Source organism: Labeo rohita, chromosome 10, assembly GCF_022985175.1.
Source record: "Labeo rohita strain BAU-BD-2019 chromosome 10, IGBB_LRoh.1.0, whole genome shotgun sequence".
NCBI classification, from domain to species: domain Eukaryota; kingdom Metazoa; phylum Chordata; class Actinopteri; order Cypriniformes; family Cyprinidae; genus Labeo; species Labeo rohita.
In genome coordinates, this window is record NC_066878.1 from 30,032,696 (window position 1) to 30,057,538 (window position 24,843).

General features: G+C 30.9%; 2 protein-coding genes and 1 long non-coding RNA gene across 3 annotated transcripts; 2 read left to right on the forward strand and 1 right to left on the reverse strand.

The window, feature by feature from the left end:
* Positions 1–488: 488 nt before the first annotated feature.
* On the forward strand, positions 489–7,652 carry polm (polymerase (DNA directed), mu). The gene is made up of 11 exons (XM_051120294.1): positions 489–799; positions 1,329–1,506; positions 2,362–2,460; positions 2,547–2,717; positions 2,800–2,871; positions 3,006–3,126; positions 4,110–4,242; positions 4,499–4,601; positions 5,018–5,323; positions 6,609–6,692; positions 7,184–7,652. Exons 1-11 carry the CDS (start codon positions 627–629, stop codon positions 7,268–7,270), a joined length of 1,527 nt encoding a protein of 508 aa, XP_050976251.1. The 5' UTR covers positions 489–626; the 3' UTR covers positions 7,271–7,652.
* A 3,878-nt stretch (positions 7,653–11,530) lies between these two features.
* LOC127172283 (uncharacterized) lies at positions 11,531–21,267 on the reverse strand. Its single transcript, XR_007828614.1, has 3 exons — positions 21,137–21,267; positions 20,015–20,236; positions 11,531–12,306 (listed from the first exon to the last, which is right to left on the reverse strand). It is a non-coding gene; the product is annotated as an uncharacterized LOC127172283 (long non-coding RNA).
* On the forward strand, positions 20,097–23,942 carry ved (ventrally expressed dharma/bozozok antagonist). The gene is made up of 3 exons (XM_051121526.1): positions 20,097–20,376; positions 21,187–21,443; positions 23,404–23,942. Exons 1-3 carry the CDS (start codon positions 20,097–20,099, stop codon positions 23,749–23,751), a joined length of 885 nt encoding a protein of 294 aa, XP_050977483.1. The 3' UTR covers positions 23,752–23,942.
* The last annotated feature ends 901 nt before the right edge of the window (positions 23,943–24,843 follow it).

Consider the following 24,843-nt stretch of genomic DNA (forward strand, 5'->3'; position numbering starts at 1 on the left):
TCCGAAAGGTGGCGCCTGTGGCCCAAAAACCTAAACTCTCGTTCAATCACATTCAAATTTGAAGATGCTTTACGTTTTTGAAAACCTTCGTTTACAGCGATATTATCGTTTAAATAGATTAATAAACATCCTTGATACTTTTATAAATAATTAGAATATGGCAGAATAATTTCTATATGTAATTTTCAAGTAATCACAAATGACTATGATTGGTCCAGCTTCACCAGCGCGGAGAAAAGTAACAGGTATCACGTGATAGCACCGCATCGTTTAGCAGTGATGAGAACAGCTTTCAGCGAAATAATTATATTGATAAGCGTTTCTTTATAGCTCTTTATTTTAAAAACAATAAGTGGAGCGTTAAAACAGAATACTTATTATCTAAACTCACGGTGACCAATTAGAGACAACTTTCGGGCCACCACCGCGCGCACTTGTTTCACCATAACCGCCGTTCTACTGACGTATTTTATTTCTGTGACGCACAAGTGACACCTTTTCCCTCAGTCTGGTGAAAGTGCAGAAATAAGCACAGAGGGTCTGATCTGATCTACTCTGTGGTGGTGGATGGGGTGATGAAGGTTATATGATTTTAGGCGGAGGATCCAGAGTGTTTATTCTAGATTATGATCCCATTAAAACGCAGGAAAGTCTCTCTACCTGTAAACCAGCAGAATGACACCTGCAAATTTCCCCATGTTTCCATATTCATATTGGAGAGGAAGATGGGAACATCTAGAAGAGCTTTTCTTACAAAACTAGGACGGAGCAAAGGATTTCTTATTAAAGAAACCTACAGGTACGAACCATCATCGCTTTACTACCCTGGTGAAAAAACCAGCATATGCTGGTTAGGTAGGTTTTGATGCTGGTTTAAGCTGGTCCTTTGCTGGTTTATGCTGGTCCTTTGCTGGTTCATGCTGGTCATTAGCTGGTTTAAGCTGGTCCTTTGCTGGTTTATGGTGGTAGCTGGTTTAAGCTGGTCCTTAGCTGGTTTATGCTGGTCCTTTGCTGGTTCATGCTGGTCCGTGACCAGCAACATGACCAGCAAAAACCAGCAAAGGACCAGCTTAAACCAGCTAAGAACCAGCATAAACCAGCTGGTCTTTTGCTGGTTTTTGCTGGTCATGTTGCTGGTCAAGGACCAGCATAAACCAGCAAAGGACCAGCTTAAACCAGCATCAAAACCTACCTAACCAGCATTCCAGCATCAAAACATACCTACCAGCTTATGCTGTTTTTTTTCACCAGGGTATGGTATTACCACAGTAGTTTTTGTAGTAGGGGTGCAACCTTTGGACTATTCCTGTTTTTTTTCTCTTTCACAGTTCTTCCATTACACATGTTGTGTCAGAAAACAACAGTGGAGATGAAGTTCAGACCTGGTTGGAAAGCCAAACTGGATGGGACGCCTCCAGTTCTGTCCATTCGTTGGACATCAGGTGGTTTACGGAGAGCATGGAGGCAGGACGTCCCGTTATAGTTCAGGAGAGACACATACTAAAGGTACCAAGACGCTCAGTTGCTTAAACTGTGTTTATGGACACATTACCAGTCAAAAGTTTTTAACAATAAGATTTTTAATGTTTTTAAATAAGTCTCTTTTGCTCACCAAGCCTGCATTTATTTGATCATGAGTACAGCAAAAGCAGTAAAATTCTGAAATATTTTTACTATTTAAAATAACTGTTTTCTATTTGAATATATTTTAAATTTTAATTTATTCCTGTGATTTCAAAGCTGAATATTTAGCATCATTACTCCAGTCACATGATCCTTCAGAAATCATTCTAATATTCTGATTTGCTGCTAAAAAAAAACATTTATTGTTATTATTATGTTGAAAACAGCTGAGTAGAATTTCTTTGATGAATAGAAGGTTCAAAAGAACATAACTTATCTGACATAGAATTCTTTTGAAACGTTATAAATGTCTTTCTTTATCATCACTTTTGATCAATTTTAAGCATCCTTGCTAAATAAAAGTAATCATTTCTATAATTTCTTACCAAGATTTTGAATGGTATAGTGTATAATGTTACAAAAGCTTTTTATTTCATATAAATGCTAATCTTTGGATCTTACTATCAATCAAAGAATCCTGAAAAAATGTACTCAACTGTTTTAAATATTGATGATGATGATGATAATTATAATAAATGTTTCTTGAACAGCTTCATGTGACACTGAAGACTAATTATGTAGTAAAAATAGTAAACATATTTCACAATATTACTGCTTTTGCTGTATTTTTGATCAAATAAATACAGGCTTGGTGAGAAAAAGAAAATTCTTTAATACACATTAAAAATCTAACTGTTCAAAAACTTTTGACTCATATTGTATGTTAATGTGTTGCAGGTTAACCCGAAACCCAGCGGAGACCCGTCTGCAATGCAGATGAAAAGTTATGCATGTCAAAGACGGACGCCTTTAAAACACCACAATTCTTTTCTAACAGTGAGTTATTTATTGTCTCAAAGGCTTTCTAATAACGTTTGTTGTCGTTAAGCTAAAGATAAACAGTTTGACACTCTGTCCTGTAGGAGGCTCTTGAAATCTTGTCTCAAAATGCTGAATATAATGATAATGAAGGACGGAGCGTGGCGTTCAGACGGGCAGCTTCTGTCTTGAAGGCGCTTCCCTGTCGCGTGAAGAGCATGGAAGATCTGAGGTGTTTGCCCTGCCTGGGTGACCATTCACAGAGGGTTATAAAGGTGATGATCAAGCTCTGTTAGCTTGTCAAAAATCCTTATTATTTAGATATTTCTGTTAAAAAAGGTTATTTCACCATGTTAGGAGATTTTAGAAGATGGATCATCAAGAGAAGTAGAATCAACAAGACAATCAGAGCAATTTCAGGCCATGAAGGTAATGATGGGTAGTACTCATAGTATATACTGTATATACTGCAGAAATAACTCTGCAGGCAGTGTAAATAATATGCCTGATTTGTCAGCTTTAGTTCGTGAATTATTATGAAGTTATATCTTCCTTTTCTGCAGGCATTAACTGGTATTTTCGGAGTGGGTGTGCGGACGGCAGATCGCTGGTTTAGAGAGGGTTTGCGATCTCCAGATGATTTGATTCGCACAGGACAGCAGTTGAACCGTGCACAGCAAGCAGGTACTGCATTTCACTGTTGACATTTATTATTTGGTTATTTGTAATTATATTCATATTTTACCAAAAAAATTCACTGATTCGTCATTGGAAAAAAAAGTGAAAAACGTGTGTGTGTACTTTTTTCAGGATTCTTTAATGAATAAAAATTTTAGAAGAACAGCATTTATTCAAAATATAAATATTTTCTAACAATATAAGTCTTTATTATTATGTTTTATCAATTTAACACATCCTTGCTGAATAAAAGTGTTAATTTCTTGCAAAGAAAGAAAAAAAAATTACTGACCCCAAACTTTGAATGGTAGTGTATATTGTTACAAAAGATTTCTATTTTAAATAAATGCTGTTCCTTTTAATTTTTTATTCATCAAAGAATCCTGAAAAAAGTATCACAGGTTCAAAAAAACAAAACAAAACAAACAAATAAACCAAAAAATGTATATATGTGTGTGTGTGTGTGTGTGTGTGTGTGTGGGTGTATATATATATATATATATATATATATATATATATATATATTAAGCAGCAAAACTGTTTGTAACATTGATAATAAAACAGCATATTAGAATAATTTCTGAAAGATCATGTGACACTGAAGACTGGACTATTGATGCTGAAAATTCAGCTTTGCATCACAGGAATAAATTCTGTTATAAAGTATATTCATATAGAAAACCACTATTTTAAATTGCAATAATATTTTAAAATATTAAGGTTTTTTTTCCATGTATTTTTAATGAAATAAACAGCTTTGATGATCAGAAAAGGCTTCTTTAAAAAATTAAAAATACTGATCCCAACATTTTGAGCAGCTGTGTATGTGTACATATTTATTTAATTATATTTATTAAGTATTTTATATTTTCAAAAAAATATTACATGCATTTTTCAGAAAATATTTACATAATGATACACTAATTTGTATATATATATATATTAATGTGTGTGTGTGTGTGTGTGACCTCTGACGTCATGAATTTCAGGAGTCCAGTATTACAATGACCTCCAGAAACCCGTTACTAAGGTGGAGGCTGATGTCATCAGTGATATTGTAGAGAAAGCTGTGCACTCTGTGCTGCCCGGAGCAGAAATCCAACTCATGGGAGGCTTCAGGAGGTCTGTGTGCTAATGATGTGCAAATCTTTCCTTAATACTGTATCTTCAAAGTAGTTTTTGAGCATTCATGTACATTTTAGGTTAAGTCAAATTAATTGTATAGCACCTTTTACAATATGCATTGTTTCAATGTATTCAAAACGATATCTTAAAATCTTTATGCCTTATAGTTGCACTTAGCAGATTAGAGCTGGACAATGATATAGTTTACTTTTTTTTTTTTTAACAAGCAGTTGAGATTTGCTATATATTTTAGGGGGAAGGAAGTCGGTCATGATGTGGACTTTCTCATTACACATCCAGAGGAAGGAAAAGAGGAAGGACTGATGCCTAAAATCACAAACTGGCTAGAGGAGCAGGTACTCGTGAAGTTCTGTGAATACTTGCATGATCAAATCAACCCTGTATGGATGTTTGATGACATTTTAAACTTTTAAAGTGAGTTTCTGATGTTGAATTAACCCATTTAATCCAACTGGTCACAATAGTGATTGTAAAATGGTTTTCATTTGTAAAGCTGGTGTTATAGTGCACTTCCTGCAAATATTGAAAAAAATAAAGGAAAGAAAAAATATGTGCAGTTTCACATGGTTAAAGCAAATTCTCACATGTCCAAAGCAGTTTAGTTCCCACAATTGTGACCGACCATAACACACAATTTTTTACACACTTTTCCAAAAAATAATTTCAAAGGGTTACCTATGACGCATCATATGGATATTTTCATGTCTAGGAAAAATTTGGGATTAAATGGTTAATGTTTATTTTTCATCAGGGTTTACTTCTGTATCAGAAGACGACCAGAAACTCTTATCTGGAGAAAATGGATGGTCCAGCTCGGCCACCTAATAACATGGATCGCTTTGAGAGATGCTTTTCTATATTTAAGCTTCAGACGTCTGCTGTGAGATACAAATCGAATTTCACTGCTCCTGCTGAGGATGTTAGTACAGGACGTGAAAATGAAAAGCCTAGTGAGCGTGATTCAGAAGAGTCGGGCTGGAGAGCCGTGCGGGTCGATCTAGTGGTCAGTCCCTACAGTCAGTTTGCCTTCGCCACTCTCGGATGGACCGGGTCAAAGGTGTGTAGCTTCTGCACTACTTTTTATGTGTGGTTTGGTTTTAGTTGAAATTTTAGTTGAAATTTATTTGGTTTTGATTGAAACAAACACGTTTTGAAGTTCTTTTTTAAACACTAAATTCAGTCATTTTCATAGTAGTCAGATTACTGATTATTGATTGAAAATAATTGTTAAATATTTATATTTTCAACTATTTTTTGATTTTGATCTGATGATAAAAGAAAATAAAATTATATTATAAATATAAATATTCCATGAAACAACTTGATTGATTGAATTTTTTTTTTTATTATTTGAACATTTGATTTCTATGTATATTTACGTGTGTGTGTGTGTGTGTGTGGTTATGTGTGTGTATATATATATATATGTATATATATATATATATATATGTATATCACTAAGATCACTGATTATTGGTTGGAAAAAAAAAGTTGTTTGAATATGTATGGGTATATTTGTTTTTTTTTTTTCCTTAATTTGTAAATATGCAAATATTTTTATTTCAAGCGTTTGATTTAGATTTTTGATTGATTTGTTAAATACATGTTAAATACATTTCTGTGTGTCTGTTTATTTTTCAGACAACATTTGAAATTATTTTGTATTGATTTGAGTAAAATATTTAGCTGTTTGTGAAAAAAATTAAATATGAAGTTTCTTTCATAAATATAAAATATTTTCATGACACATTTGTTTCTATTAAAATATTTTTAAATATACATATAAAAATATTTTCATTTTCAGACAACTTTTGATATGATTTTTAATTGATTTGATTAAAATATTTTGCTGTTTATGAAAAAAATAGAGTTAATTTTTTTTTTTTCTGTAAATAGAAAAATATTTTCATGAAACAATTACATTTGTCTATCTGTTTGTTTTTCATAAATACATATTTGATATGATTTTTAAAATATTTTTAAAATTTTTAGCTGTTTATGAAAAAATATATATAAAAGTTCTGTTGATTTTTCCCATAAATAGAAATGTTTATTTTTACAACTTTTGATTTATGTATTTTTGTAATGATTTATATTTTTATAAATATAATTTTGTAATGATTTATATTATATTTTTTTAATTTTCATTTACTATATTTTCTTAAATGTAGTTTTCATTTTCCTTTGTGCTGTTGTTCAAATCTTACTCCATTGTTATGTTTTCTGGGTCTCTTTATTGACATCTGTGAGTGTGATTGTCTAAACTGTGCCGTCACACCTGACTTCATGTGCTGGCAGTGTTTTCAGGTCAGTTTTGTTCACTCATGATGTTTGTTCTGCAGCTGTTTGAGAGGGAGTTGAGACGGTGGGCGGGGCAAGAGAAGAACATGTCCTTGAGCAGTCACGCCCTTTACGACAGCAAACAGGTAAAATAAACTCAAACACACTAAAAATACATCATACCGTACCATATTTGAATAATGGATATATAAAACACCATTCGGCCTATATATAATATAATATATCCAACTTATTTTTCCGGCAAGAGTGGGCGAATTTGTACTTTTTATGGGTGTGGCTTCTGGTCTCAATCGCGTCCAGCTATTTTTAGCTGTACAAAACAGTTCATTTTGCTGCTTGATTTTGCAAATTGGTGTGTCTTACCATATTATTTTTATTGTATTATCTTAATTATGAACACACTGGTTTGAAGTGCAAACAGTTTTACCGTTTACTGTGCGTTGTTATTCTTCTCATTAGCAACTAATGAACTGTAGGTCTCGCCCATAGGCTTATTTCAACATTAAAAAATAAGGTGGATAGCTTTTATATGTCCATGTTAAAAGTCTGATTGTGAAAATACTCAACATATTGCTGGAGTAGCTACATTTAGATCTCTCTCTGTAAAACTATACAGAATCTGTATCTCAGAGCAAAGACGGAAGAGGAGATTTTTGCCTACCTGGGTCTGGAGTTCATTCCTCCATCTGAAAGAAATGCCTGAATCTGTCTGTTTGTGATTATCACTACAAATGTGTCTGTGCTTACATCACCGAGCCTGATATTTTAGCTCCCGGTTATGATCAGATCATGTTTCATATGTAAATGGTTATAAGATGATGAAAAAGAGACTGCAGATGTTTTATAAACATCACATATCTGATACTTTACTCAGTATTTGCCAATAATTTAATCATTTTCTCTGTTGTTTTGCACCATATGCATATGCAGTTTCAGGTTTTAACAAATGGTTCTTTGTAAATAAGGTAAATAATGAGAAATTGTAATTATTTTTTATCAGATACTACTTTGAGACATTCATGAGACATTGTTTGTCTTTGAAACTTGAACATGAAATATTTATTTCTTATTTTCTACTTTTTAAATTAAAGATCATTTGAATTAAAAATCAAAATGTCTCTCTCTCTCCTTACATATATATATATATATATATATATGTATATGTGTGTGTGTGTGTGACCCTGGACCACAAAACCAGTCATAAGTGTCAATTTTTCGAAATTGAGCTTTATACTTCAACTGAAAGCTGAATAAATAAGCTTTCCATCGATGTATGGTTTGTTAGGATAGAACAATATTTGGCCGAGATACGACTATTTCAGTATATGGAATCTGATGGTCCAAAAAAATCAAAATATTGAGAAAATCGCCTTTAAAATTTTCCAAATTACGTTCTTTGCAATGCATATTACTAATCAAAAATTAAGTTTTGATATATTTACAGTAGGAAATTTATAAAATATCTTAATGGAACATGATCTTTACTTAATTTCCTAATGATTTTTGGCATAAAAGAAAAATCTTTGGCTATTGCTACAAATATACCCTGGCGACTTAAGACTGGTTTTGTGGTCCAGGGTCATATACATATATATATATATATATATATATATTCAAGTTGCATTTACTAAACATAAAAATGTTCTACTGATATTTGCAGACATGCCTTATTTCTTAAGGAAGCTTACAGTTTTGTGAGAGACAGTATTTGTTGCATATGTCGACATTGTTGCATATATGCAGGATGTGTTTGTGGTCAGATGATGCCTATTTTAACGTCCTTTTTGTGCACCTGCTTCATTTTGGCCCACTTTTCCCAACCGCCAAACATCTATACATGCTCACTGTATATAATGAATGTTTTTTCTTGAATGCTGGGTAAGAACATATAAATATATGTTAAATTCAGCAGCCAGTTTGTTTTAACACGTAAAATTGCACGTGAAACATATTTTTTTTTTTAAATCTCTTCCTTCTGGCAGTACATAGTAGAAATGTTTTTTTAAAAATACAAATTTACATAAAAATACATAACGTTTCATGAAAACAGTCATTTTTAGCATCTTAGAATGATTCTAATGATTTCTAATGGTTTATTTGATCCACAGTCCAGCAAAATTATTAAATATTTTTGCAATTTATAATAACTGTTTTCTATTTGAATATATTTTAAAATGTAATTTATTCTTTTGATTTCACAAAGCTGAATATTTAGCATCATCACTCCAGTCACACGACCCTTCAGAAATCATTCTAATATTCTGATTTGCTGCTCAAAAAACATTTCTTATTATTTTTTCAGGTTTCTTTGCTGAATGTTCAAAAGAACAGCATTTATGTGAAATAGAAATCTTTTGTAACGTTACAAATGTCTTCATCATCACTTTTGACTAATTTAAAGCATCCTTGCTAAATAAGAATATTAATTTCTATCATGTATCATCTATCATTTGATATAGTGTATAATGTTACAAAAGCTTTTTATTTCAGATAAATGCTGATCTTTGGATCTTTCTATTTATCAGAGAATCCTAATAAAAGGTACTCAACTGTTTTAAATATTGATAATAATAATAATAATAAATGTTTCTAGATTTCTGAAGGATCATGTGACACTGAAGACTGGAGTAATGATGCTGAAAATTCAGCTTTGCATCACAAAAATAAATTACTTTTTAAAATACAATCAAACAGAAAACAATTATTTTAAATTGCAAAAATACTTCACAATTTTGTTCAATTTTTGATCAAATAAATGCAGCTTTGGTGAGCATAAGAGACTTATTTCAAAACTTTTAAAAATCTTACTGACCCTAAACTTTGGAACAGTAGTGTGTGTGTGTGTGTGTATATTTCAAAACACACTGATCATCTCTAATCTGGAGGAAATGTTGGTGTTTTGAAGCTAATGGCAGGTATAGTTGTGAGACTGTCTCCAGTATGTAAACAGACGTCTCTGTCTCTGCAGGAGCTCTTTCAAGTATGATTTCACCTCTGTATGTCTCCTTTCTTTCAGTGTTAATGGCAGCACTGTTTATTTAGCCTTTACAGAAGAATCAACTGTGCCGTTATAAAATGAATGCCTGATTTGACAAGAAATTTGCCTCTGTATAATGCAGCTTTATACTGTGGAGATATGCATTGGTCTACAGAAAAAAAACTAAATAAGATAACATTTTATCACAGAATAAAAACAAATATTACTTGGATTATAGTTTTTAATGCAACTGGTGTGGAAACCCTATTGAACCCTGTTGACCTTTCTGACCTGTTTCTTATCCTTTCCCAGTACACTTTTTTTTCGGTGTTACTACATTTTTTAAAAAGTATGAACTGTTGTTGTTTTTTTTCGTAAGTAGGACACCTTTTAATTTAATACCTGTATTTTATACCAGCATATTTATAAACGTAACATTAAAATTTATATTCAGAGGACTGTATATACAGGTCTTAAATTAATATCAGCTATTATAGTTAACTAAAAATAAAACCACAAAAAATAAAAAAAATAAAGTGTTACATGAAATAAAAAAAATATTAAACAATTAAAATTTATGTACTAAGATCAATTGAAAACTAAACCTAAAATAAATATTATTTTAAAAAACTATACAGGTATTAAATACTACTACTACTAATAATAATAAAAACAACAAAATTATAAAAACTTTAACTGAAATTAAAATGGTATTAAATAAAAATAATAAAAATAATACCACAGTAAAAAAAAAATGTTACATGAAATTAAAATAAAAATATTTAAAAACATATAGATATAGATATATATAAAAACAATAATAATGAGAAAAACACAACAAAATTACTAAAACTTTAACTTAAATTAAAATAATAAATAAAACATAAATTAAATAAAAAATAAAAAACCCTACTGTTAACACTTATTTTTTTTCCAAATATGAAACTTTTTTCTAAAGTATGACACTTTTTGGGCAAAGATACTAAAGGCACAGTAAAAAACAAAAGTTACGCAAAATGAAAAAAAAAATATTGAACTTCACGAAGTAAAAGTTTAACTTCATGTACTAAAATAAAATTTAAACTAAACCTGAAATAAAAATATTTAAAAACATATGTGTATATATATACATATATATATATATATATGTATATATATACATATATTTTTAAATATTTTATATATATATATAAACACAATAATGATAAAAATGAGAAAAACACAACAAAATTACTAAAACTTTAACTTAAATTAAAATGAAAACCTACTGTTAACACTTGTTTTTCCCAAAGTATGAAACTTTTTTCTAAAGTATGACACTTTTTTGGCAAAGATACTAATGCCACAGTAAATAAATATAAATAAATAAGTAAATAAAAATAAATAAATAAAAATAAAAAAAATGTTGCATGAAATTAAAAATATATATATATATAAAAACATTACATGTATTTTAGCTTGTTGTCAAGGAAATGTCATTATGATTTTCATTAAGTTTAACTTCATGTACTAAAATAAAATTCAAACTAAACCTGAAATAAAAATATTTACAAAAATAAATATATTAAAAATAATAACAATAATAATGGTGAGAAAAACACAACAAAATTACTAAAACTTTAACTAAAATTAAAATGAAAACTCCCTGCTGTCAACACATTTTTTTTTCGCCATTTTTACTAAAGTACGACATTTTTTAGACAAGGTACTAATACAGAAAGTAAAAAAAAAAAGTAACATAATGAATCAAACCTGGAAGTTTCAATTAAGAAAAAAAAAGTATTTTCTTTTAAAACACTCCAGTAATCTTCTTAAATGTTTTATCTACAACGGTGTACTGTGTACAGTATTCTTTATCAAACCCTGGAGTACAGTGTAAATATTGTGATTCATGAATATGACAATATGACTAGTATTTCAAATCGAAACAAAAAAAACAACAACTGAATACTAGCAATATTTTGAGTCTCCTCTCATAGTCTTTAATGATAGTTTGTTCTGATATTCTGTCACAGAAGTCTATAGTACACTAGTGAACAGTGAGAAACCCTATATTGTTTTATCTCCGGTTTGCAGCCTCTTTAAGTGGCGCGTTTTCAGGTTTGACAGGACATAAACGGCCGCGTCTCATTTTATCTACCTTTGAGTTGTATTTTATGGCGGTTTGAAACCGGGGGACACCTTCTGCTAACAACATAATTGACCTCTAAATGTCATTTTAACTTCAAAGGGCAGGTCTACGTTCACACCTCCCGTCAGCCTTTACATTACACTCTTAACAGGAAAAGGAAAGGCCCAAATGCAGCGTTCCCTCCTCCCTCGTCTTTCTCCGCGAGGACGCTCCTTTCAGTCAAGCGTCCGTGATTTGAAAGCATTCACAAACATGCTGATCTGGCCCCGGCTCCTCAATGATGAGCGTCGTAAGAGACGGGGCGGGCGGGTTTCGGCAGTTATGCTCAATAGGGCTTAATGCCTCCTTCACACTTCCCCTCCCCGCTTCCAGGTGTGAAACAAAAGTGCTCTGAATGGGCCGCTGGAGCGTCCCGGGACACCTCTGGCCTCGGCTCTGGAGACGGGGCTCCGGGGCTCTTATCGACGGTCTGAGTTCCCGCCGTGATCGCAGACCGGCTTTTCCGTCCGGGCCGGTTCCTCGGGTCGTTCTTTGAGGTTGATTACTCTGATTGGAGTCAGTGAGGGATTACTGGATGTGTTGCAATCAAACTGATGGGATTAACCGGATTAGTGACTTTCATGGACATTCCCTGCATAACAAACAAAAGACAGGAACACTAACGAGAGGCCGTATTAAAGCGATTAAATAGACATGTACAATCATAATTCAAGTGGTGATCTAACAATTGACACCTACAGTATAGTAGTGCAGAAATGTACAAATAAACACAATCTGTGCGCACAAAAAGAATAGCAAGGTACTCAGGATTGAGAGGAAAACTAATTTGCAATGCATTTGATTAGAATTTCTTTAGGTTTTCAATCATTTGACAAATTTTTATTATATAATATATTATAGGTCACAGGTCATTTTGGCCTATGCAGTAATGCTATGCAACTATGCATTAATATTTTGTATTTTAGGCTGTAAAATAATAATACAAATTGGATTTAAATTGAGAAAGACATTTCATTTAATGTCTAAATTTCATTTTATTTCACCAGCGTATAGTTGTATCTACACCATAAAAATCAATTTTGTTGCTTGAAATGAAATAAACATTAACTTAAAATAAAATTAAAAGGTAAACTTATTTTATTTGAGCATAATAGAAGTACAAAAATATCTAAAAACTGAAATAACAAAGAATATATTTTTTTAAATATTAAAAATAACAAAAACACAATTTTAATGTTAGATTTTAAGGATATTTTAAGGACACTTGAAATACTAAAATAAGCAAAACTGAATTAAAAATGAATATAATATATATAAAAAAACGATTTAAAAAACGAAAGCAAATGTATACTAAAACTGAAACATAAAAAATGTATTCATTGCTTGAAATGAAATATAATAAAGATTAATAAAATTAATAAAACGAATTAAAACTAATAAAATAAAATACAAAAAAACTACATAAACAAAACTATAAATATAAAAAATTATAAAAATAACAAAAAAAAACAACTTAATCACTGAAACTTTCACTAAAATTAACATTAAAAACAGAAAATGCAATAAAAACAAATAAAAAGTAATTCAAAATATTAATAAAAACAATATCATGTATGTGTGTGTGTGTGTGTCTATATATATATATATTAAATTTAAAGGACTGGGACTGTATTTATATTTTATATAGAACTTATTTTTTTATTGAAACCTTTATATATGCATTTAATTCCAATATCAGTGTGTTGATGTAGTGTTTATTTTGTGGTGGTGTGCTGCTGGTTTTGCTCAGCTGGTTGTGTGTGTTCAGCCTCCGGCCCCTGCAGCACTGAGAGAGAGACAATACATGAGCAGTCATTACAGAGCAGCAAACAGCCCTATTAGACATGAAAGGGGCTCAATGAGGACAATCAAAGGCCGTCACCGCTGGGGGCCATTACTCCGAGAGACTGCCGTCTGTAGCGGCGCTTTACCATCAACTCACTGACAGACACCTCAGACCTCACAGCCCGTATCACACTAATGGAGCCAGATATGCTTAACTGCACTCATCATCACAAATAAAAAGAGAACTACACACAGTATGGGCTGAGCATTTGTTCTTAATGATCGAAATATATAAAACAAACTCTCAAAGTTACTGCTTCCAGTAGCAGACTGAAACAAATGTATTCATTTATTAATATGTTTGTTTATTTGTTTATTTAACATCTGATTAGTTTTGCATTAAAGAAATGTTTGTTTTATTAAGAGAGAATGGACTGCTGAGTAAACAATTAAAAGCCTGTAAATAAAAATAAATAAATACAAATTGGATTTATATTTAATTAGTTTTGCATTAGTTTTGAAAAAAAAAAAAATCATATTACTTATATTGGTATTTTTTTAAAGACTGAAGAGCTTAAAAATAAATGAAATAAAATACAATTTTATTTTATATTATATTTAATTAGTTTTGCATTAGTTTTAAATAAATTTAAAGGTTTTTTTAAGGGTTGCACTGCTAAAATTATATTGCTGTTTAAAAATAAAAGAAAATAAAGAAAAATAAAGAAAAACTGTTTTACTTTATGTCTGATTAGTTTTGCATTAGTTTTAAATAAATTTCAATGCTGTTTTTTAAGTTAAAAGCAAATAAATAAATAAATAAATAAATGCTGCTTTATTTGATATTATATTAGTTTTGAATGACTGCTGAAATCATCTGTTGTTAATATTATATAATTCCTCTACATAAATAAAATAAAATAATAAAAAAAATTACAGTCAATAAAGACTTTTATATTGTATATTATTAAGGAAATTACACTTTTATTAAGAGAGAAAAGACTGCTGAAATCATCTACACTGCTATATCTTAAACAATTAAAAGCCAATAAATAAATAAATAAGATTTTTACATTATTACATATTTGAAAGTTATTAAAAAATGTATTTATTTAGATTTTATTTTATTTCTAGAAATTTCTAAAATTATACTGCAGTGCATAATATTGATAGTTCTAATTTGTGTCATTTTTCAAGAGATTATCCATTAAAAAACTAGAAACAAACAAAAAAAGACCTTATTTTGTCATTTTAAAAATAAGTACAAAAAACAAAACGGGGAAAAAAGAAAAAATAAGCAACCAACTTAAGAGAGAAACAAATAACAAGCAAGAAACTATCCAACACAACAAACACATGAATGAATGAATAAATAAATAAATAAAAGCATTTTTAAAAATGTGTATAAGCAAACAAAAAATAAAGAAACAAAAATCAACTCATGAACAAAACAAATAAAGCAAGAAACGATACAACACAAATAAACAAATAAAGAAATAAAAGAGCAAAAATGTCTTTTTTCAAATAAGTGTATAAACAAAGAAAGAAAGAAGCAAGCAACTTTCAATAAAAATAAATTATATTCAGTAAAGACTTTTATTTGATATCTGATTAGTTTTAAAGAATTGAAATTTATTAAGAGAGGATAGATTGCTGAAATCATCTGTATTTGTATCTTTTAAACAAATAAAAGCAAATAAATTAATAATGCACCACTATGTGATACCTAACCTTAATGAAAAACTTTATTTGGAGCTCTAAAACTCTCATAAACTCTAAAAAAAATGTTTGTACAAAGACGCTACTAGACTTTAAAAATTCTTGCCGTTACATTATATGTTCCTCAGATGAATGTTTTTGATTCTGGGTTCTTTAAAACCACAGTTACATTGATGATTTTCTAAAAAAAAAAAAAAACATCTATGTCTGTATGCTGCTGTCAGCTGAGGAACATTATTACAGAAGAGTCTCACTGTAATCTGTGCTTTAATGACAGTGTTAGTGAGATGAGAAGTGGACCTGCCGTCTCCAACCCCTCCCGTCTGTCATCCATAAAAACAGGCTCCTGTCTGTACTGCAGCCTGATTCCTCTCCGCTGACACGCACATCAAAGTCAGGCCCCGGTTTATCACATATCAGGGCCCGGGGACAGCGGAAACGAGACGGGGACGGTCCCCTAACACTGAGCCTTACTGGAATATAGAAACCTACAATGCAATTACAGACAGATCAGTGACAGATAAGAGAGGAATGAGATCGGCCTGTTTGTTTGGCCTCTCGCTGAAAGAGAGACACAGATAGAAATGAAGATATCGTGAGAGAGTGTAAACAAATTATCTGCTCTTTGAACCTTTAAATGGGCTCAAGAGGGAAGAATATAGACAGATTCAACTCTGAATAATTTTACTCTTATCATTTGACTGTTTGAGAAATGAGCAAATTCCATAATTTCTCAGTTTTCACATTATTAAATATTTGAAAGTTGTTAAAAAAGGAGCCACTACATAAGACTTGCTTGCTTGCTTACTTAATGAAAAATTATGCTACAATAATATAGATTGTTCTAATTTGTGCTATTTTTCATATTTTATATGATAATGTGCTCACCATTATGAGAGATTATCATTAATAAAATAAATAAATAAAAACAGAAAATACTTTTCAAAATTAAAACGAGCAAGAAAAAAATAAAAAATAAATAAATAAATAAACAAACAAGCAACCAACTCAACAACCAAACAAATAAAAAAAGAGACTATCCGATACAATGAACACATAAATACTTAAATAAATAAATGTCATTATTTAAAATAAGTGTAAAATAATGAGCAAATAAACAAATAAGAGCAAAAACGTAATTTTAAAAATAAGCGTATAAACAAACGAACAAGCAAAAAACCATTAAAAAATAAAGAAACAAACAACCAACTCAAGAACCAGACAAATGTAAAAGCAAGAAACTATCGAACGCAACAAACACAAAATGGAAAATAAAGTGTATAAAGTAATAAATACATAAATAAGAGCAAAAACGTAATGTTAAAATAAGTGTATAAACAAACAAACAAGCAAAAAAAAACAAAGAAAAAATAAAGAAACAAACAACTCAAGAACCAAACTAATAGAAAAGAAACTATCCAACACAACAAACACACAAATAAATAAAAGCAAAAACATTTTTAAAATAACTGTATAAACAAGCAAACAATAAACAACCAAATAAATAATAAATACAACATAATAAAATGTAATTTTAATAAATAAATAAGTAAATAAATAAATAAAAGCAAAAACATCATCATTTTTAAAATAAGTGTATGAACAAATAAATATATAAATAAGAGCAAAAATGGCATTTAAAAATAAGAGTATAAACAAAAAATAAGAAAGCAAGAAACTATAAACACAATGAATGAACAAATAAATAAATAAATACACACACAAAAACATTGTCATTTCAAAATAAATGTATAAACACACAAACAAAAACAAAGAAAGAAACAAGCAACCAACCCAAGAACCAGACAAATAAAAAAGCAAAAAAACTATCCAATACAACAAACAAACAAATAAATAAATAAATACAAGCAAAAACATGGCCATTTTTAAAATAAGTGTAGCTTATAAACAAACAAATAAATAAAACATGATGTCATTTTAAAATAAGCGTATACACAAAAAAAAAGAAATAAAAAATAAAGAAACAAAGAAAAAGTAAGAAACTATCAAATACAAACAAACAAACAATAAATAACATATTATTAGAAACAAACAAAAACATTATTTTGTCATTTATAAAATAATTGTATAAACAAAAATGTAAATAAATAAACAACCAACCCAAGAACCAAACAAATAAATATTATTATTATTATTAAAAAACAAACAAAACATTAAAAATGTTATTTATAAAATAATTGTATAAATTAAAATTTAAATAAGTAAATAACCAACCAACCCAAGAACCAAACAAATAAAAAAAATCAAGCATGCAAGAAAAGAACACAACGAACATGAATGAATGAATGAATGAATGAATGAATGAATGAATAAATAAGATGACTATAACACATTTGCCAGTATCTAGTTTACAGGTGATAAATCTTCTAGTGAACCTCTGTATGCGTAAATCTCCACCCTTGGCGCCGTCTTTCTGTTTTTTTTTTCTTCAATGCGCCCAAAAGGGATCAAACCCTTCAGATCCTTTAGAAACAATAATGGGACAATCTGAGGTTGTTTTATTTGCTCGTCTGATAATCAAAAGTGTCTGGCAGGCTTTGAAATCACGTATTCTTCAATAGTGGGACTGATCAAGTTAATCTCAAGCAAGCCGCTGATAAACCAGATCAGCTATGCGTAATGATCCCGTTTGGGGGGGCCAACAGATCCAAGGGCCGGCAGTTATCTCTGTCAGTAGTTGGGTCTCTGCAGACTACTGTCTCCATACTCGTGTAGTGTTTCTAAAACAGCCCATTAACCTCTACCTGCCACTTCAAAAGAGCCGCCTGCTTTGATACCAATACCCGCTGAAAGGGGCATAAACAAGAGCTGAATTACCCATGTTTGCAGCCACTCACAGGAACATTAAGTGTCTATGAGAGAGACAGAGCGTTTGTGTTGTGAGAGAGACTTTTTCACAAAAGGGCACAACTGCAGTTTTGCTCTACTGGTGTCAGAGAAACTGACAAGCAACCAAATAAAGTAATAAACAAACTGGTTTTTCATTAATAAAAATAGTTTGGCGCAATCATTTTAATTGTACAACACTATGAAAAAGACTGAGAAACATTTATGCTTTATTGTTTGTATTACAATCATTAAAACTAACTCTGAATAAATAATTCAATAGGACATAATTTTCTAATTTGACACTATGAAAAGTTTGACCTTCATTTTGTTGTGATGCAACTGACTTTTATTGAAGAAATAAAACAAAAATATAAATAAATAAAACCTTTTTTGTCATTTTACACTGGAATGTTTGAGTTTCATTTTGTGGTCCTTGAAAATAAAATAAAATAAAATAAAATAAAATAAAATAAAATAAAATAAAATAAAATAAAATAAAATAAAAAAAAATATTTAATCTAAAAAAAATATTATATAAAATTATTAAAATAAATATTTTATTGTGCTGAAACTGAAAATAGAAAGTAAGTAAGCAAATAAATAAATAAATAAATAATTTTTACAGTTTACACTTAAATGTTTGAGTTTCATTTTGTAGTCCTGGAAAATAAATAAATAAATAAATAAACAAACAAATAAATAATAGTTTTTTTAATTCAAGTTTGTTGTTTTAGAGAACCATTTCTGTTCTTCTGAAATTTCTGCTCTAAAAAATTGGTTTATGTTATTGTTCTTAAATAAATAAATAAATGACCTTTTTTTTTGTCACTGAAATTTTATTTTGTTGTGCTGATAAATAAATATTTTTCATTTTACACTGAAATGCATTTTATTTTGTGGTGCTGGTAAACAAATAAATAAATATTTTTGTCATTTTACACTGAAATGTTTTCATTTTATGTTGTGGTACAAATAAATAAATAAATAAAGTTTGTTGTTTTACATGACCATTTCTGTTCTTCTTAAATTTCTGTTCTGAAAAATTGGTTTATTTTACTGTTCTGAAATAAATAAATAAATAAATATATATATATATATTTTTCTATTTCATTCTACACTGAAATGTTTGCGTTTTATTTTATGGTGTTGGAAAATAAATAAAATAAATAAATAAATATTTTTTTCAAGTTTGTAATTTTATTTTATTGTTATTTTATTGTGCTGAAATAAATTAAATAAATAAATAAATAAATAAATAAATAAATAAATAAATACCCTTTTCTCATTTTCTGGTTCTGGAACTGTATGTAAGTAAGTAAATTAAGTAAATATATAATTACATTTCTTTTAGATGTCATTTTTTCAAGTTGTAGTTTCTGTTCTAAAGAAATTGTATGATTTAAGGACTATTACAAAAGATTGAAATCTTTATTTTTTATTGAGAAAAAAGAAAGAAAGAAAGTTTTAAAAGTGGATTTAGCTCTGTGTAAATGAGTTCAACTATTTAACTATTAGGGTTACTAAACACTGCTATTGATTATGAATACCAAGCCTCTGTTTTTAACCTTGAACTTTCTTCCATCACACTGTTGTAACGTGAACATATGAAATGACACACACACATGCACACCTCAGAGAGGAGACAGGATCAGAGATGGTTTTAGGGAGGGGATTACATCTCCAGACTTACTGGTGCCAGGAGTTAATGGGTTCACTCAAGGCCGATTGAGACGTCTTCATTACCACACTTGTGAAAACTGAAGGGGTGGAGATCAGGACGTTTCCTTTGATCCAGGGCGAAGTGAATTGTAAATGAGCTGGGATTAGCCCTATAAATACTTGAGCTCCATCCTGGAGGTGTTGATCAGTGAACCCAAAGCCACCCTCAGCAGAACACAAACACACATCTGACTCACTCAGACACAGGACTTCAGCTGGAAACTCACCTCAAAGCAGAAGAACTGCACAACTGCACTGTTTATATTGGATATCGGTCTTTCTTTGCTGGATTTGGACACATTCTGTAAGATGAAAGGGCATTTTTCCATCGAGTGGCTTTCTCAAAGCAGCCAGGCCTCGGCATCCACACTTCCCTCAAACTCTTGGGTCTCTCCCGGTCATGACGTCTCGAACACCTCTGGCACCGCTTCTGAGAGCCTGCCTGGCTTCTACAGCAGATGGAGACCAGAAAACACGGAGAATCGGGACAAACGCATGGAGTCAGCACAGCCGGAAAACAGTTTGTTGTGTACATCTACGCAAGAGACCGAGTCAGATGACAACAATATTATTAAGCAACACACTCACGGTAAAAAACTGTTCTGTTTAATACGTTTACAATGTTGAATAATGTTTATGCATTTTTAAAATGATTTAACGTAAAGTACTGATTTTTATTCTTAGTTTAATTATCAGTAAAATAGTAAAAATAATTCTTAAACATCTTTAACATGACACTAGTTTAAAATACAGAGTAAAACTTTGCAAACACTCTAATGAATTACATTAGAATTTTTTTGATAAATATAATACAATTTAAATAATGATTTCATGTAAATACAGGTCTAAAACACTATTTTTATTTTATTTTTTATTTATTAAACAGTAATATAGTACAAATTAGACTTTAACATAGTTAAAGGTAAAAGTGAACTATAAAAAATACGTTTTGCCAGCACAGAAATACATTAAATTTTTAAATATTTTAAAATAGAAAGGTTTTTTTTCATGTAAAATACTCATCTAAAATGCTATTGTTATTTTATTTTTATTGAATTAGTGGTAAAAATAGATTCAATAAATAAAAATAAAATTCCTTAACATAATAACAATAGTTAAAAGTACTTGTGAAATACTGATAAAATAATAAATAAAACAAAAATATTTATTTGTATTATTTTTCATATTATTTTGACCATTTTATGCAGTTTTCCCCCTATTTTTTAAAAGCAATGCATACAGCATAATTGCAGATTTCATATGATCTCTATTTTCAGTTAGCATTATCCATTTAAATGTACATTTACAACGTGCATAGCCTATTTTCTCTTTCTGTCTTATGTTTTTACCTGACTTCATGTTTGAATCTTTATTTATCTGTCTTTATGTGCCCTCACAGCATCAGAGCCTGGTTTCAGCAGCAGCACGGAGGAGGAAGAGACGTCAGGCTACGAGAGCGAGGGCGGCCGCTCGCTTTCACCGGGGGCCCCTAAAGAACCGGCGCCGTCAGTATCTCCCTCTACCGGCCGCAGACCCCGAACGGCGTTCACCGCCGAGCAGATCAACAGCCTGGAGAGAGCCTTCAAGAGAAACGCTTATCTCGGAGCCCAGGACAAAGCTGAGCTCTGCAAAAGACTGAATCTGTCTGATAAACAGGTATGAGGGCAATTTATTGTTATTATTATCACTATTATTATAAATTGGTTTAATAATGTGATTTAAAGCGACTGTATGTTAGTTTTTTTTTTACCTGGAAATAGTGATGGGCGCTTTCAAAACACATCTTCGAAACCTTTCGAATCATTTGTTTCGATTCAGTGATTCGGAGCGCGTTTCAAACTGCCAAAATCACGTGATTTCGCGATAGCGGCTTCGTTACCTCATTATTGTTTCGATTTTTTTTTTTAGTATTATAAATGTTTGTACCTTGTACCTTTTGTACCTTTGTGAAGCTTCCAAACTTTGCGAATGATTTGTTTCGATTCAGTGATTCGGAGCGCTTATCAAACGGCCAAATTCATGTGATTTCGCGATCGAGGCTTTGGGAATTTTTTCGTTTTATACGAGTTTGTACCTTGTACCTTTTGTACCATTTTGTACCTTGAAATAGTAACGGGCGCTTTCAAAACACAGCTTCGTGAAGCTTCGAGATTTTGCGAATGATTTGTTTTGATCCAGTGATTCGGAGCGCGAATCAAACTGCCAAAATCACGAGATTTTTCGAGCGATGCTTCGTTACCTCATAATTGTTTCTAATTTTTTAGTATTATAAATGTTTGTACCTTTAACCTTTTGAACTTTTTTGAAATAGTATTGAGCGCTTTCAAAACAGAGGCTCCTGAAGCTTCGAAACTTTTCGAATCATTTGTTTCGATTCAGTGATTCGGAGCGCGTTTCAAACTGCCAAAGTCACGTGATTTCGCGATAGCGGCTTCGTTACCTCATTATTGTTTCGATTTTTTTTTTTTAGTATTATAAATGTTTGTACCTTGTACCTTTTGTACCTTTGTGAAGCTTCCAAACTTTGCGAATGATTTGTTTCGATTCAGTGATTCGGAGCGCTTATCAAACTGCCAAATTCATGTGATTTCGCGACCGAGGCTTTGGGAATTTTTTTGTTTTATACAAGTTTGTACCTTGTACCTTTTTTAGAGATGGACGCTTTCAAAACACAGCTTCGTGAAGCTTCGAGATTTTGCGAATGATTTGTTTCGATCCAGTGATTCGGAGCGCGAATCAAACTGCCAAAATCACGTGATTTTTCGAGCGATGCTTCGTTACCTCATAACTGTTTCGAATTTTTTTAGTATTATAAATGTTTGTACCTTTCACCTTTTGAAACAGTAATGAGCGCTTTCAAAACATAGGCTCCTGAAGCTTCGAAACCTTTCGAATCATTTGTTTCGATTCAGTGATTCTGAGCACTTATCAAACGCCAAAAGTCACGTGATTTTGCGATCGCGGCTTCGTTACGTCATAACTGTTTCGTAATATGGTAATTTTATACATTTGTATAAATTTGAATTTATAAAAAAATATTAATTATAAATATTTGTAGATATTTTTGTTAAAACATTTGTATAATAAAAAGGAATAGTTAATAATCTCTTATTAGACTGTTTAGCTAAGCCCTCTGTAAAACTATGCAATTGTTAATTGCATTTCATGTCTTGTACCTTAAATAAAACACTTGGTAAAAGGTGTTTTATGCATGTTCGGCCCGAGTTTTTGTTGTATTTACACAGTTTTGACCAACAGGCGTCACTAACGTGTTGCGATTCGAGCGCTTCTAAATTGATTCAGTTGATTCAAAGATTCGAATAGGTCCGTTTATCCTATCAGGACCTTTAAAGGTCAGTTTTAATTGTACACTGATTTCTTATAAGGCGAATGGCTTCTTTTTCCCAAATGTCTGTTCTAGGATTATGTAAGTTTTGTTAGTGAAATTTCGCGAAAATGCCCAATTGCTTTATAAAAGCAACAAATGCACACTTATAGCACTGCAATTCAACTCTAATTCCACTATAACAATAGGGGGCTCCAAAGTCGTAAAAATAGTGATGTCAATTTTGTTTGTTTTTCCAATGTGAACTTATCCCATGTTTTTCTCCTTCAGATCAGAAACTGGTTCCAGAACCGACGCATGAAGCTGAAACGCACAGTTCAGGACAGTCTGGCTCACGCCTGCCAGGCCAAGGTGGCCTCTCATATGATGCATTACTCCGATCTGCACAGTTTCCGTCCCGCTCCATATCCCAGCTACTACCCAGCGGTCCAGGAGAGCCCGGCACCTTACGCCCCAGGTTTCCACTATAGTCCTGCCACAGCCGGAGGCCTGCCGACCCTTCCTGTGGAGGCCCTGTATCAGTACAGCACCCTGCAGAGCCTTCCTGTCCATCCCAGCAACCCTTCCATGATGAGTCCATACCAGCCCTATCATTCACAGTACTACAACACACAATGAGAGGAGAGACTGACAACAAAACATTCATTTCTGCCTGTTTAAGCCTGAAGGCTTCGTTTACATCTTTGCATTTGTGAATACAGGGTGAAGTGCAATAACAAATGTGATCTTTTTTAATCGTTTCTGTGAATTATTATTTAAATATGTTTGTAAATCTTGAGAAAGTTCTATTTCGTTCATGTCTATGTGTACAAGAGGAGTGTATAAATAAATCTTTTTCTATTTGACTACCCCGAAGTGTAAAGTGCTTCATTACCACACACTACCATTCAAAAATGTTTAAGTAAAGTAATACTTTTATTAATCAAAGATGGATTAAATTGATCAAAAGTGATATATAACTGTTTTCAACATTGACAATAAGTGTTTCTTGATCACCAAATTAGCATATAAGAATGATTTCTAAAGGATAATGTGACACTGAAGACTGGAGTAATGATGTTGAAAATTCAGCTTTGCATCGCAGAAATAAATTCAGTTTTAAAATATATTCAAATAGAAAAGAGTTATTTGAAATTGCAATAATATTTTACAATATTACTATCGTTATTATTTTTGATCAAATAGCCTTTTTGAGTGTATTATGCAAATAGATGTAGCATAATAGACTCAAAAACATTAAAAATCTTTCTGATTCCAAACTTTTAAACAGTCTGAACATTAAACTAAATTAACCTTAGTATCATTTTTGGGATGATCATTTTGTATAACAAATATACTGAACAAACTTAACACTTTTAAACGTACATTTTCAGCATTGTTACCATGTTTCGCTTACCATTTTAATTTAGACTGTCAAAATACAAATATTTCACATCATCATGGCAAAATTGTTCTGTTTTTTTAAATTCCTAACTGCATATTTTAATTTTACTTTCATTTAAAACAACTAATCAACATATGACCACAGCTAATTGTTAAACATTTAGTTTAGTAAAGGCACATTTTTTAACTTTTAGTAGTTACAGGGTTTATGCAAGTAAATTTAAGACTTTAAGACAAAGTAAAGAAAATTTACAAAAACAAATTTGAATACCTTCTCACAAGCACTAGAATATACATTAAAATACATACTTTTACTGTGTGACTTTA